At 37.7% G+C, this 14,233-nt stretch overlaps 1 protein-coding gene across 1 annotated transcript in view; it reads left to right on the forward strand.

The window, feature by feature from the left end:
• DCAF10 (DDB1 and CUL4 associated factor 10) overlaps nt 1-11,502 on the forward strand; it is a 51,465-nt gene extending 39,963 nt beyond the window's left edge. Inside the window, exons 4-7 of the mRNA XM_068974521.1 lie at nt 4,599-4,801; nt 6,282-6,395; nt 9,978-10,123; nt 11,134-11,502. Of these exons, the coding sequence (XP_068830622.1) occupies nt 4,599-4,801; nt 6,282-6,395; nt 9,978-10,123; nt 11,134-11,502 (832 nt within the window). The remainder of the gene's footprint in view (nt 1-4,598; nt 4,802-6,281; nt 6,396-9,977; nt 10,124-11,133) is intronic.
• Nucleotides 11,503-14,233: the final 2,731 nt, after the last annotated feature.

The raw sequence follows: 14,233 nt of genomic DNA on the forward strand, positions 1-14,233 counted from the left end.
ATTAAGGGAAAAAAATTGAGAGTCCAGAAATCAACCCTTACATTTATGATCAGCTGATTTTCAACAAAAGTGCTAAGGTAATTCAGTGGTTCAGGAAAGGATAATCTGTTCAACAAATGATATGAGCAACCAGATACCCACATGCAAATAGATGAATTTAGACCATTATCTCACATCACAGAAATGAATTCAAAATGGATTTCAACCTGAACATAAGAGCTGAAACTATATAACTCTTAGAAGAAAACATGTGAGTGAATTTTCATATAACACCAAACTGATTTTAAAAATTGATAAAATGGACTTCATTAAAGTTAAAAAGCTTTGTACATCAAATAACACTAAGAAAGTGAAAAGAAATATTACAGAATGGGATAGCGTATTTGTAGATTACATTTACTAAAGGATTTATGTCCAGAATGTATAAAGAACACTTCCAGCTCACTTATATGTATTACAAATCACCCCCTTTAAAAATAGATGAGATATTTACATAGACATTTCACCAAGGGCAATATACAAATGATTAATAAGCTCCTGAATAGATGTATGACATCATTAGTCTTAAAGGAAATGCAAATTAAAACCGAAATAAGATACCACTTCATATTCAATAAGATAGTTTTAACAAAAAAGACAGCAACAAATACTGACAAGAATATGAAGAAACCAGAATCTCACATATTGCTTGTAGGAAAATAAAATGATACAGCCATTTTAGAAAACAGTTTGGCAGCTTCTTAAAATGTTAAACACAAGAGTTGCCATATGATCCAGCAATTCCACTTCTAGGTATCTACCCAAGAGAAATGAATACATATGTTTGCACAAAGAATTCTTATAATAGTATTATTCATAATAGCAGAAGAAAATAGAACCAGTTCAAATACTTATCAACTGGTAAAAGGATGAACAACGTGATGATAAATTCATAAGAATATATTCATAGAATATATATTCATAGAATACTACGTGATAATGAACAAAGTACTGTTAGGTGCTACAGTGTCGAAGAACCCCAGAAAAATTAAGTGAAAAAGCTAAACCAGAAGACAGTTTACTGTATGATTCTATTTATATGCAGTGTCAACAATAGGCAGATCTATAGAGACAGGAAATAGTACTGGTTGCCTGTGGCTGGGAGTCAGAAAGGGAGTAACTACTAATGGGGAAGAGGGATTTTTAAAGTGATGAAAATGTTCTAAAAATTGGGTTATATTGATGACTGCACAATTCGGTAAATTTACTTAAAAAAATCATTTAATTGTACACTTAAAATGAATGAGTTTTATGGTATGAAATTATACCATGATAAAACTGTTAAAAACAATCTGTTAATTAACTAGACATAGAAGGAAACCCATTAAAATTATGCACTAAAAACCTATAGCACATTTTTAAATGGTGAAATTTTAGAAGTTTTCTCTCTAAAATCAGGAAGGAGAACATACTTGCTATTACTATTACTGTTCACTATTGTTTTAGTGTGGAGGGAGGCAGGGTCCTAGTTGGTGCAATAAAATAAATTAGGATTGGAATATATAAGGATTGGAAAAGAAAAAATGAAACAACATTCACAGATGATATGATTGTCTATATCAGGGACTGGCAAACTTTCTATAAAGGACTGTGTAATAAATATTTTAGACTTTGTGTGTTCTACTGGGGCTTCCCAGGTGGCGCTGGTGGTAAAGAATCTGCCCGCCAATGCAGGAGACTTAAGAGATGCAGTTCGACCCCTAGGTTGGGAAGATCCTCTGGAGGAGGAAATGGCAACCCACTCTAGTATTCTTGCCTGGAGAATCCCATGGACAGAGCAGCCTGGTGGACTACAGCCCATGAGGTCACAAAGAGTCGGACAAGTGAAGTGACTTAGCGTGCATACACGTTCTGTTGTCTCTGAGCAGTCATAGATAATACATGAATGAGTGTGGCTGTGTTCCAACAAACTGTCTATATTGAAACGGGCAATGAGAACTTCCCTGGTGGTACAGTGGATAACAATCTGCCTGCCATTGTAGGGGACACAAGTTCAATCCCTGGTCCAGGAAGATTCCACATGCCACAGAGCAACTAAGCCTGTGCACCACACTACTGATCCCAAGTGCCACAACTACTGAAGCCCAAGCGCCTACCGCCTGTGCTCTGCAACAGTAAAAGCCACCACAATGAGAAGCCCCTGCTCGCTGCAGCTAGAGAAAGCCCATGTGCAGCGGTGAAGACCCAGTGCAACCAAAAGGAATAAATTAATTTTTAAAAAAACAGGCAGTAATCCAGATTTTGCCCATAGGCCAGTTTTTAGACACGTGGACTAGATAGAAAACCCTAGAAATTCTACTGACAGATTATTAGAATCAGAGTTAACTGTAATTGTTGATATAAGGTAAAAATATAAAAATCTATAGTGTTCCTATACATCACTTTAAATAATTTAAATTTTTTAAGTAGATAATTTTAGTAATTAAACGATTTAGCTGGGGACTTCCCTGATGGTCCAGTGGTTAAGACTCCGTGCTTCCAGCATAAGGAGCATAGTAGGTTCAATCCCTGGTCAGGGAACTAAGATCCTGTATGCCATGTAGTGTCGCCAAATTAAATAAATAAAATACTCTTAAGAATTTTAGTTGGTACACAGGAATAAATTACAGCAGATTTGTATAACCATTATGGAGAAAACTAAAATTTTATTTAAGTTATTATAAGACCTGAATAGAGTCTGTGAATGAGAAGATTCCTCTAAAATACAAATTTTAAATGAAGGGTATAAACTCGTAAGATGGGGAAACAGGAAAGAAAGCAGTGACAATAAAATTTTAGAATCTGGAAAGCAGGAGGATGAGTGGCAACCATCTTAGCAACTTACTTAATAAGTACAAGAAAGCTGAATCCGAAACTAGCAGCGGAAAACATTAAGAACTTAAGACAGTTTATACAAAATCCTCAAAAATCACAAGAACTGGCAACTCTGGGTACTCTGTAGTAGAAAGGGTAGCTAAAATAAGGATTGAAATGAAAGATATTTAAGAATTTATATCTTTTCCCTTAATCCATACTGCTGGATGATTTACCTCCTGTATGTCAGCAGAAATCTTAAATCTTACTCTCTAAAGAGGGTAAAATAGAAATCTCTCTATATTAAAGGATGCCAGACACAGTTGAAGGCTTTGAGTACCTGACCAAAATCAGGGGGACTAAATGACCATATGCACACTGAATACTTACTTCAGATATCCTGAGAATTATTTCAGCTATTGAACTAAAGATACTGAGATTAGAAGTTCTTCCAAAAATGGCTTCTCCCTATTTAGTGAAATACAAGCCTACCCTTGCACTCAGAGTTCCCAGTCACCTTTTTAGTTCCCCACTCTTAACTATGAGCAGACAGTCAAAAGATAATCAGACATTTGACAAAAGAGTCTAATATAGAGACCTAAACAAACGGGGAGATATTTTGGAAAAGTAGAGACTACATAAGGAGAAGATGACTTAAATTTTAGAAAAACTCTCAGATAAGAAAAGACATTGCATGCTTGAAGCGCTGCATGCTGACTGAAGGATGCAACAAGGAGAGAGAAACAGGAGACTTAGAAAGTATTGGTATTCTACTTCTTAACATGGGTGGTGAGTTACAGATGTTCACTTTTCTCTAAACCCCACAAGTACTTTATCTATGGACTTTTCTGTAAGGATGATACATTTCACAGTTTTAAAAATAATTAACGAAAAAGGAAATAAAATGGGGAATAAAAAATATTAGGCAAGGAATAAAAATCTATCCAAAAGATCATGCAGATCTGAAATAAAGCCAAATAGAACTTAAAGAAGTAAAAAAAAAGTACTGTTAAAATTTATAAAAACAAGTAGCAGAAACAGTTTATACAACAGATTAAGATAGATACTGAAAAATTACCCAGAAGGCAGTATATGGAGATGAGGAGATAGCAAACATGAAAGAGCAGTTATGAGACAGGAGTCTCATGGGAATGTTTCAAGTATCTATTTAGAACTCCAAAAGAATTTAGAAATAGGTGAGAGGCAACATTGGAATAATGACAGAAAATCTTCCAGAATATATGAACAATCTGAATCTTAAGACTTAGAAAGTCAAACGAATCTCAGTGAAGATCAATAATAGGAAATCAACATTTACAAACATCAGAGTGAAACTGCAATACTCCAAAGACAAGGGAAGATTAGTCAAAGGGAAAAAAAAGTATCCAAAGTAACAGTTCAACTGATAACAGACTTTAACAACAATGGAAGCCAGAACTCATGAAATATTATCCTATTTAAAAAGAAATAACTATCAACCCTTATAGGCTCAGCTGAACCTTTAATCAAAAAGAGTGAAATAAAGATTTTCAAAGCAATAAAAAGTGAGAGTTTTCCTCAGCAAAGTTTTACTTAATATACATGAGAAAGAGAATAATTTTTTTAAAAAAAGTTGAAGAGATGGAAGAAGGAATGGGGAGCAAAAATTTTTCATCTGTATAAGTCTGAGTATACATTGAGTGTAAATTCTAGTTGGAAGGGCAAAAATACAACTGTCACTGAATGTTTATGATAACTAGGTTTTGTTGGTTTGATTTCTTCTGCAGGTGTACAGAAGATGGATGTCCACATAAGAAATTCTTTCACACACGTTTTCTCATGCGGATGAGATTAACACCAGATTGTTCCAAAATGTTGATCTCAACGTCCTCTGGATATCTCTTGATTTTGCATGATCTTGACTTAACCAAGTCTTTAGAAGTAGGCAGCTATCCCATTTTGAGGGCAAGAAGAACAACATCAAGTTCAGGTACGCTTTCCTTTTTTGATTAAAAGAAAGAGTTTTCTAAATAATCTCAGACATGGAGATGGTATATGTTTCTATTTTGAGAATGATAACAGGAAGAAGAGAAGTAAATTAAAAGACATTCTTTGGAAAGCTCAGTGAGAGCTTTTTTCCCAAAGTATCTTTGATGTAGTATTAGTTTGTACCTCACAAATGATCTAGGAAGAATAACTTGAAACTCTTAGAAAAAATTTTTAGCCCTCTGCTAGCCAGAAAATCTTCATCAGTGTTTGTAAATCATCATTATCTCAAATATTAGTGATAGCCCAAAGTACTGTCAATCTTCTTAAGTCTTTCTGATAAACTGCCATTTAAAATCAGCTTCAAATGGTTGGAATCTCTCTCTGTGCATGTGGCCACTTTTGAAGATCTTTGGGAATGCATAGGCCTCATTGTATTGCAGTTGCCTAATTTCGTTGCTCAAAGTAGAAATTTAAGTTTTACCAGCTTATTTGCAAGCAAGAGATTCATTAACATGTAAGTGCAGTCCTTTTAATTTCAGAATTTGTTAGGTTAAACAATAATCAAGCTTAGTGAAAAGTAGTGATTTCAGAATAAATTCCATATAAGTTAAAAAAAAAAAAAAGAAAAGAAAAGTAGTGATTTAGGAGATCTAGTTGGCATGTTTTGCTTAAAAACCAAGGTTTTCTGTCTTTTAAAGGTAATTCTGATACTTAATACCATCAAAAGAAATTAGATTAATAAGAAGTCCCCACCGATGTGTGGGGCTACAAGAAAAGTGTGACATAGAGATTGCTGTTTGGAGTAGTACATCAGACTCCCCTATCTGATATTCATTTTATTTTCTCAGATTTCAATGTTATGTTTGTATTGCATTTCAAAGATGGTATTCACATAATTTCAGTAAGCATGATAGACGTTGTTGCTATACTTTAAGGAACATCTGTTCGTGTTCTCAGTAATGGGCCTGTCGTTTGGATGTTATTCTAACATAAAACAACAGATTGAGCAGCTCGTTTTCATTCATGCTGAATTTTCTTATTCCATTTCACTGTGGAAATAATGGGGAACCTAAGATGTTGGAGAAGGAAATGGCAACCCACTCCAGTATTCTTGCCTGGAAAATCCCATGGATGGAGGAGCCTGGTAGGCTACAATCCATGGGGTCGCGAAGAGTCAGACACGACTGAATGACTTCACTTTCACTTTTCAAGATGTTCCTGTGTTTATTTGGTTTTTCATTTTTATTTCACTTAAGGAAGTCATTGGTGTAAACAGTTTTAGAAAGGGACTAAGCCTTGGAATGGATAGGACATTCCAAAGAAACATCTTGCCTACCTCAATCTTAGTTATTTATAGACCACTTTTAGGTGGGTATGTACTTGCCATGCTTCAGATGAACTTTAAAAATATGATTCAAGTAGATTATTTAAAGGTTGAGACACTACCAGAATTCACTGTTGGAATGTTTTGTATTTTCAAGATCTTACCACTTTGTCAAGTTCGTCTGGTCCTAGAGTTTCTGGTTCACCTTGTCATCACAGTGATTCTAATTCATCTTCTGAGAAACATATGTCACGCACCTCACAAAGAGAAGGTAGGTTAAAAGTTAGATTTCATAATCTTGTATAGATGCTAAAATAGCTTTCTTTGGTTTGATTTTAATCTTTAAAAATAAAAGCCAATAGAGATGAGGTTATTCCTTGCCCCTCAATGATCATTTTCAAAAAGCTAACCAGGGAATTCCGTGGTGGTTCAGTGGTTAAGACTCTGCACTTCCACTGCAGGGGGCCAGGTTTCATCCCTCGTCAAGGAACTAAGATCCCATATGTCCCTCATTGTGGCCAAAAAACAAACAAAACCCCACAAAGCTAACCAGAGTCTCTAGGTTGAATATCATGGGCTTAAATTTTTTTTGGAATTTGAATTTTGGTTTTACTTCCTGGATTTAAGTTTGGTCCAGTTTGGAGAGGGAATAGTTGGGAAATACAGACTCCAATTAAGATTGTTACAGAAATTAAATGAGAGTGCATCATGCAAAATGTTGGGCTGGATGAATCAAGCTGGAATCAAGATTGCTCAGATATCAACAGCCTCAGTCAGATACGCAGATGATACCACCCTGATGGCAGAAATTGAAGAGTAACTAAAGAGCCTCTTGATGAAGGTGAAAGAGAAGAGTGAAAAAACTGACTTAAAACTCAACATTCAGAAAACGAAGATCATGGCATCTGGTCCCATCAGTTAACAGCAAATAGATGGGAAAAAATGGAAACAATGGCAGATTTTATTTTCTTGAGCTCCAAAATCACTGCAGACGAAACTGAAGATGCTTGCTCCTTAAAATAAAAGCTGACAAACCTAGATAGCATATTAAAAAGCAGAGACATTACTTTTCCAACAAAGGTCCATATAGTCGAAGCTATGGTTTTTCCAGTAGTGATGTACAGATCTACAGTGATGTGAGTTGGACCATAAAGAAGATTGAGCACCAAAGAATATGCTTTCGAACTGTGGTGCTTGAGAAGACTCTTGAGTCCCTTGGACAGCAAGGAGATGAAACCAGTCAATCTTAAAGGAAATCAAGCCCAAATGGTCACTGGAACGACTGATGCCTGAAGATGAAGCTCCAATACTTTGGCCACCTGATGTGACAAGCTGACTCACTGAAAAATACCCTGATGCTGGGAAAGATTGAGGGCAGGAGGACAGGGGGTGAAAGAGGATTAGATGGATGGACAGCATCATTGACTCAATGAACATGAGTTTGAACAAACTCTGGGAGAGAGTAAAGGACAGGGAAGCCTGGTGTGCTTCAGTCCCTGGGGTTGCAAAGGGTTAGACATGACTTAGCAACTGAGTAACAACAATGGATCTGATAGTGCTATATAATATATAATATAAAGGGATGATTTATCAGGTGCTTGTGAAAGTCGCCTGGTTCCAGCCCAGTAAGCTTTTTGCTCTGCTGTTTCCTTACCTCAACAATGCCTGGTAGCCTCACAGGGGTTGTGGGATAAAGTGAGCTACAATGTGGCCCCACTTAGCTTTTGCCAGTTTTTCCCCAGCCAATCTGGTAGAACGATCTGGTTAATCTAGCCCATCCACCCCTCAATTGAAATGCTTTCTATCTAGCAAGTTTCACTCACCATCCCTCTCCATAGTAACCCACATTTGAGGTCTTAAAACACTTTTTGTTCTCCTCTTGGTGGACTGATGGCTAGATACAGGTTTTGTTTTGTTTTGTTTTTTTTGTACTTTTGGGTCACCTTTTGGAGATATCTTGTACCTAGAAATTTAGAGGAGAGACCGTACATTAGACTTCTAATTAAGGTTTTTCCTGGGTGGCCTTACCTGGTAAATGCCTGTTTGATTACTTGATTACTTTGTATGGCTACTTCCAAGAATGGTTTGAGAGTCTTTCCTAACCTAACCTGTTGACTATCCATCATCTGGTCCTCTGGATGTTAAAGACTGTGCTGTCTCATTTTAAGGTTAAATATTCCTCCTCTTAGAGATTTATGCCTGGATATGTAATATTTCTCATGTGGATTTTTAGGGATGTAGCACAAATAAAAGTAGAGTAACTGATCCAAGTGTAATTAGTGAGGCCCTTGATTCTCCAGTCTTCCTGCCCCATCTCCACTCTGACCCTTTAGCCAGCTCTTAAGCAACCTCCATGGAGAAGGCAATGACACCCCACTCCAGTACTCTTGCCTGGAAAATCCCATGGATGGAGGAGCCTGGTAGGCTGCAGTCTATGGGGTCACTAAGAGTCGGACACGACTGAGTGACTTCACTTTCACACATTGGAGAAGGAAATGACAACCCACTCCAGTATTCTTGCCTGGAGAATCCCAGGGATGGGGGAGCCTGGTGGGCTGCCATCTGTGGGGTCGCACAGAGTTGGACACGACTGAAGCGACTTAGCAGCAGCAGCAGCAACAACCTCCAAGGAGCAGAGACTCAAAGACCACTGCTTATCTATTCAAAATAAGTTACTTTTCTGCTTTGGTTATAGATTTTCAAAATTAATTCTTGAAATAGGATTTTTTTTCCCTAAAATTGTTGTTAAAGTTTAATTACATGGGAAATTACTTATGTATAATTTGGTTGTAACTGTAATTTAGAACATCACAGGTTTTTGTCAGTGTACTAATCTCAAGGGAAGCTTTTAAAAGAAGAGACCACATCTAAGTGAGAAATAATTCATAAAGGGTCTGACAGAGGCAGTTCATTATTTTTAAATTAACTCCTTCTATAGGCACAGAATTGTTGAAATATTTCTCTCGGTATTAAATTTCTAAGTTGCTTCCTTACAATGTTTATGAAAGTGGTTTTCCACGTACTTCAGGGACATGACATATTCCCATTTGTAACAGTAGCTCACTACAGCAGTTACTTTCATCAGTGGCTAGGTAGAAAGAAATGATGGCCATAGCGGAGTACCAGGAATATGTACAGTTGGCAGTATCTCCCACCTCTTGTCTTGATATGTCTGTGAGTTCTCCTCTCTTACTTCCAAAATTATAGGTCAATTTGTTGTTTATAGTACTGTCCTAGGGGCTGTAAGTCCTGCTCCTTACATACATCTTTAATCTACATTAAGGCAGTCCTCATGGCTTCCAAGTATTTCTTTCTCTAGACTAGAGAGCACCAGGTCTTCTGAGATGAGAATTACTTTTCCAGATTCCTTTCATACCACATGACTTTGATTCTTATATAGCTTTCTGAGATGCAGATTCAAATCAAAAGGACTCCTAGTCAGCTTTACTGCCTTGTGAGTGTGTGTGTTAGTCTCTCAGTCGTGTCTGACTCTTTGCAACCCCATGGACTATAGCCCACCAGGCTCCTTTGTCCATGGGATTCTCCAAGCAAGAATACTGGAGTGGGTTGCCATTTCCTTCTCCATTACTGCTTTAGCCATAGATTACTGTTGATTCCTGCTGCAGGAACTTGGATTCTTTATTTCCTGTCATACCCTTTCCCCTGCACCCACCTCCAGAAACATAGCCCATACACTGAAGGGCACCTCAGTGTATTTACATGTGGTAGCATAAAGGGCAGATGAAGAAATAAGAAAGGCCCGATGGGGTGGCTGCCAGAAATCAAAACTTTGATGAGCTGCCTTCGTCTTTTAATAATACGAATTCCACATCCTAATATTCTTATATCTCAGGAATTTCACCACGAAATAGTCTTGAAGTCTTAACCCCTGAAGTTCCTGGTGAGAGAGACCGTGGAAACTGCATCACATCCTTACAGCTACACCCAAAAGGCTGGGCCACTCTTCTTCGGTGCTCAAGCAACACTGATGATCAGGAGGTACGGGGCAGCAGCACTGCACCTTCAACGGGGCTGACTGAACAAACTGCCATTGCCATGTGTGCTCATGGTGTCTTTATCCCTTCAAAATCCTTCTTCCTCCTCTCTGGCCTGGGTTTGGCAAGTGGGAGATACTTTAAACCAGTCATCAGCTCAGATTAAGCCCAGTTTAATTCTTGCCTCCTTCATCTCATTGTAAAAAACCTCTTACATGGTAAACCCAGGACTGAGCTAAGCTGACTAAACGGGAGGTTTTGCTAAGTCAATGGAGTATTATGAGTTTCTCTTTTTACAGTGAAGGGGGCCAGGGTTTAATCCCTGGTCAGGGAACTAGACCCTGCATACCACAACTAATATCCTGCATACTGTAACTAAGACCCAGCACAGACAAAAAACAAACAACAACAAAAAAAACCAACAAAGCTTTGGTAAAGGAAGGGATTGAACTGATAACTAGGGGGAAAGGTCTTGTATGACTTTATGATCCTCTTTACTCTGGAAAGCTAGTGTCTTCCAAGAATCTCACTAGCTCCAGAAGCCACAGCTAACAGGAGAGGAGCATCTTCAAAGTGTGTAGAAGGAGAGGTAGTCTAGGGCTTAGATATCCTAATATCAAGATTGTTGTTACTGTCAGGTGAATTATCACTTTAGAAGTCACAGTGGCCTCGGGGAATCAAATGTGTCACAGTATAGCAATAACCTTGATATGAATGTAGATAAGACAGTGTGGGGCCTACAGATTTTGTTAATTGAGAGAGGGGTAGCATTCATCTGGATGTTTTCTTGCAGCAGGGATGTAGCTGTGGCATTCTGTTGAGCCTTTGGGGGAAAGATTATCTGTAGCACTGTTTGGGGCTCTATAACTGTTTTTGAATTAATTTTAGCTGAAGTATAGTTGCTGTACTGCATTATATAAGTTACAGCTGACTACAGTTATTCACAATTTTTAAAGATTATACTCTATTTACGAGGCTCTGTAACTTTGATTTCTCTCTCTTCCCTCCCTCTAGTGGACTTGTGTCTATGAATTCCAAGAAGGAGCACCCGTGAGGCCAGTCGCACCTCGCTGTTCTCTGCGCCTGACTCATTACATTGAAGAAGCCAATGTAGGCAGGGGTTATATCAAAGAACTTTGCTTCAGCCCTGATGGGCGAATGATTTCGTCCCCACATGGATATGGGATTCGCTTGTTGGGGTTTGACAAACAGTGCAGTGAACTTATTGACTGTTTGCCCAAAGAAGCCAGTCCCCTGCGGGTGATCCGTTCTCTGTACTCTCACAATGATGTGGTACTGACGACAAAGTTCTCTCCAACACATTGTCAGATCGCCTCTGGGTGCCTTAGTGGACGGGTTTCTTTGTATCAGCCAAAGTTTTAGGCACAATTTAATGTCAAATAAGGAACTCTGCCGGTGTTCGACTTCTATATACTTCAATTTAGGTGAAGTATTTTCTTTTTAGAAGATCTTAAAAGTTTGGGTCAAGATCCTGGTTCTTATGGGTCCACAGACATACCTGTGACCTGAGTACTTGATCATCCAGCATCACGAGGCATCACCAAGTTAGACTCCAGGCAGCAACATCTTTGCAGCGTTCCTCCGCTCCTGCTGACCTGTGCCACTACACTCCAGCTCTGCTCGTAGCTTTGTCAGGTCTCTTTCTTTTAATTCTTTTCTGTTTTTTATTTTGGTGTGAATTTTGTGGACATTTGGCAGGAGTTTTGGTTGGATTAGGAGAAACTTGTGATGCTAGTATTGAATAAAACCCAGAAGTCTGATGTTGGCATACTGGTTGCTAAAAAGAAATTTCATCTTCACTTATCAGTATTCTTGGCCTTTTAAAGTTGCTGTTAGTTTCTCTATAATGAGCACAGATGATGGCATTATCCTTACAACTGTTACAGTCTTGCAGCAAAATGTCTTTTAGGTTTCCTGTCAAAGTTATATTTTTCACCATGAGAGGAATTTTGTTGTGAAATTCTAGAAAAAACATTATCACCTCTCTTTGTAACTTACTGTATTTGTATGAATTTTTAAGTCTACAGCATATGTCCTTAGTTGGTATTTTGTTCCTGTCAACAGCATTAGAAAAGAAAAGAGAGGAAGGAATGGGCTTGGGTCATTTCTATTGTATGAAGAGGATTTATTTATTAAATTAGTATACTGTCTGTCTGTCACAGAGTGATGAGAACAATGTAGCTTAGATTTTGTTTCCTCCACCAGATTATTTGAATCACACAGAGTGACAGGTGGAGGGAAAATTGAGAGTAAAGAGAGTTGTTTTTCTCATTTTCCTTGAGTTGAACTCTTACTATTAATGAAGAGAGAACTTCCGTTTGTTTTCAAGCTGTTGTCATGACTGTGGCAGTCAGTGACTTGGTTGTCAAGACCTTTTGTTGTGTTTTGTTATGGAACACAGCAAGTAAAAAGCATCATGCAAGGGCCAGGCATAAGGCTGACTACTCTGCTGATGCAGGCAGCTTTCTTCTAGTCTTCTCTGCTTTGAATTGGATTGTCTTTAGAGGAGATTTTGCCAGAGGTTAGAGTAATTTGAGCCATATGCTAGTTTTTTCCCTCTTAGAACACACTCTCTTAGGCCAGTGGCTCTCAAACATTTAGGGTGCATTATAATCATTGATGTGAAAGTTTCTCAGTCGTGTCCAACTCTTTGTGACCCCAATGGACTACTTCATGGAATTCTCCAGGCCAGAATACTGGAGTGGGTAGCCTTTCCCTTCTCCAATAATCATTGAGGAGCTTGTGAAAAATAGAGAAATCTGACCCTCACCTTAGGAGGTTCTGATTCAGCCTGGGAGAGGACAGGAATCTGTATTTTTAACAGTAACCCAAAATAATTTATATTCAGATGGTTCCTAGATCACGGCTTGAAACATTACTACCTTAAACATCAGTAAATATTTCTGTACCCATCCGGTGCTTACCACAACTCCCAGAAAGTGTTTTGATAATTAAAAAAATAAGCAAATGAAAGCAATTTTAGAGGTCTTAAAATGGACACAATCTCATTATTTGATGAATGTAGAAGTTAAGTGACTTAGCTAAGGTCATCCTGCAAAATTAGTGGCAGAGCCAGGACTTGAATTCAGGTCTCTCCATTCCTTGCTCAGGGCAATTTCTACTGTATTATGCTGGCTGTTAAAGATTTATAAACAGTTTTTTTTGTCTTTAAGTTGTATTACTGTGGATACCCTTAAACTGGCAAATAGATTGAAAAAGAAAGGCATGACAGTATTGATGCTGAGAATTCTAGCGATAAGGAGAAACTGTTTTAAATCTTATAGAAATATTTAAGCAACCCAAATGCATGAATAAAAATGACATTTTTTGTAGAATCTACCAGACAGTCATTTACACACATAGAGGTTACATCTCACTTAGATAATGTTGGCTCTAGGACAAATTTTAAAAATTAGATTTTTTTTTACCATGGTTGTTAAAATAAAAATTGTAAATTTTTTTAGTCATCATAAAAAATACACAGTGAAAAACAAGTGTGCCATAAACTTTTTTAAAAATACATATTTAAAAGAAAATAAAGTTTTGGAGACAAAAATACCTAATGCTGATAGTAAAAATAAGCTACTAAGTACAGTGGTTATAAGAAATTTCTATATATTGCATCTCCTTTGGAGAGCACTCCATGCTGGGCCCAAATGTTGCCCAACTCTAAATTTCAGTACATGATTCTTAAATCACCATAGAATATTTATCATATGTCAAATAATGTACATACTTTACTACTAACCTTCACAAAAACTGCAAGGTAGGTGACGTGAGCACCAATTTACTGTGGAGGAAATGGAGACTTAGGTTAAATGATTTGCCCTGAGCACAGAGCTGACAGGTATTGGATTTCAAACCCAGTGTCTTAGTTCCCAGCCTGTGCTTCCTACCCAACCATTTACCCTTTAGTTTGTAAAGGATGGTGAACTGGCCTATTAATTTATCTGTTTAACACCCTCTGGAAGTCTTTTATTAACAGAGCTGGCTTATCTTCTTTACTATGCAAAAGAACATTTACAGGATTGACAGTTTCCATTAGAATTAGTGCCATAAACTGCAGGGTGTACACACAGTCCATCCTAACTAA

Source organism: Capricornis sumatraensis, chromosome 6 (genome assembly GCF_032405125.1).
Source record: "Capricornis sumatraensis isolate serow.1 chromosome 6, serow.2, whole genome shotgun sequence".
NCBI lineage: Eukaryota > Metazoa > Chordata > Mammalia > Artiodactyla > Bovidae > Capricornis > Capricornis sumatraensis.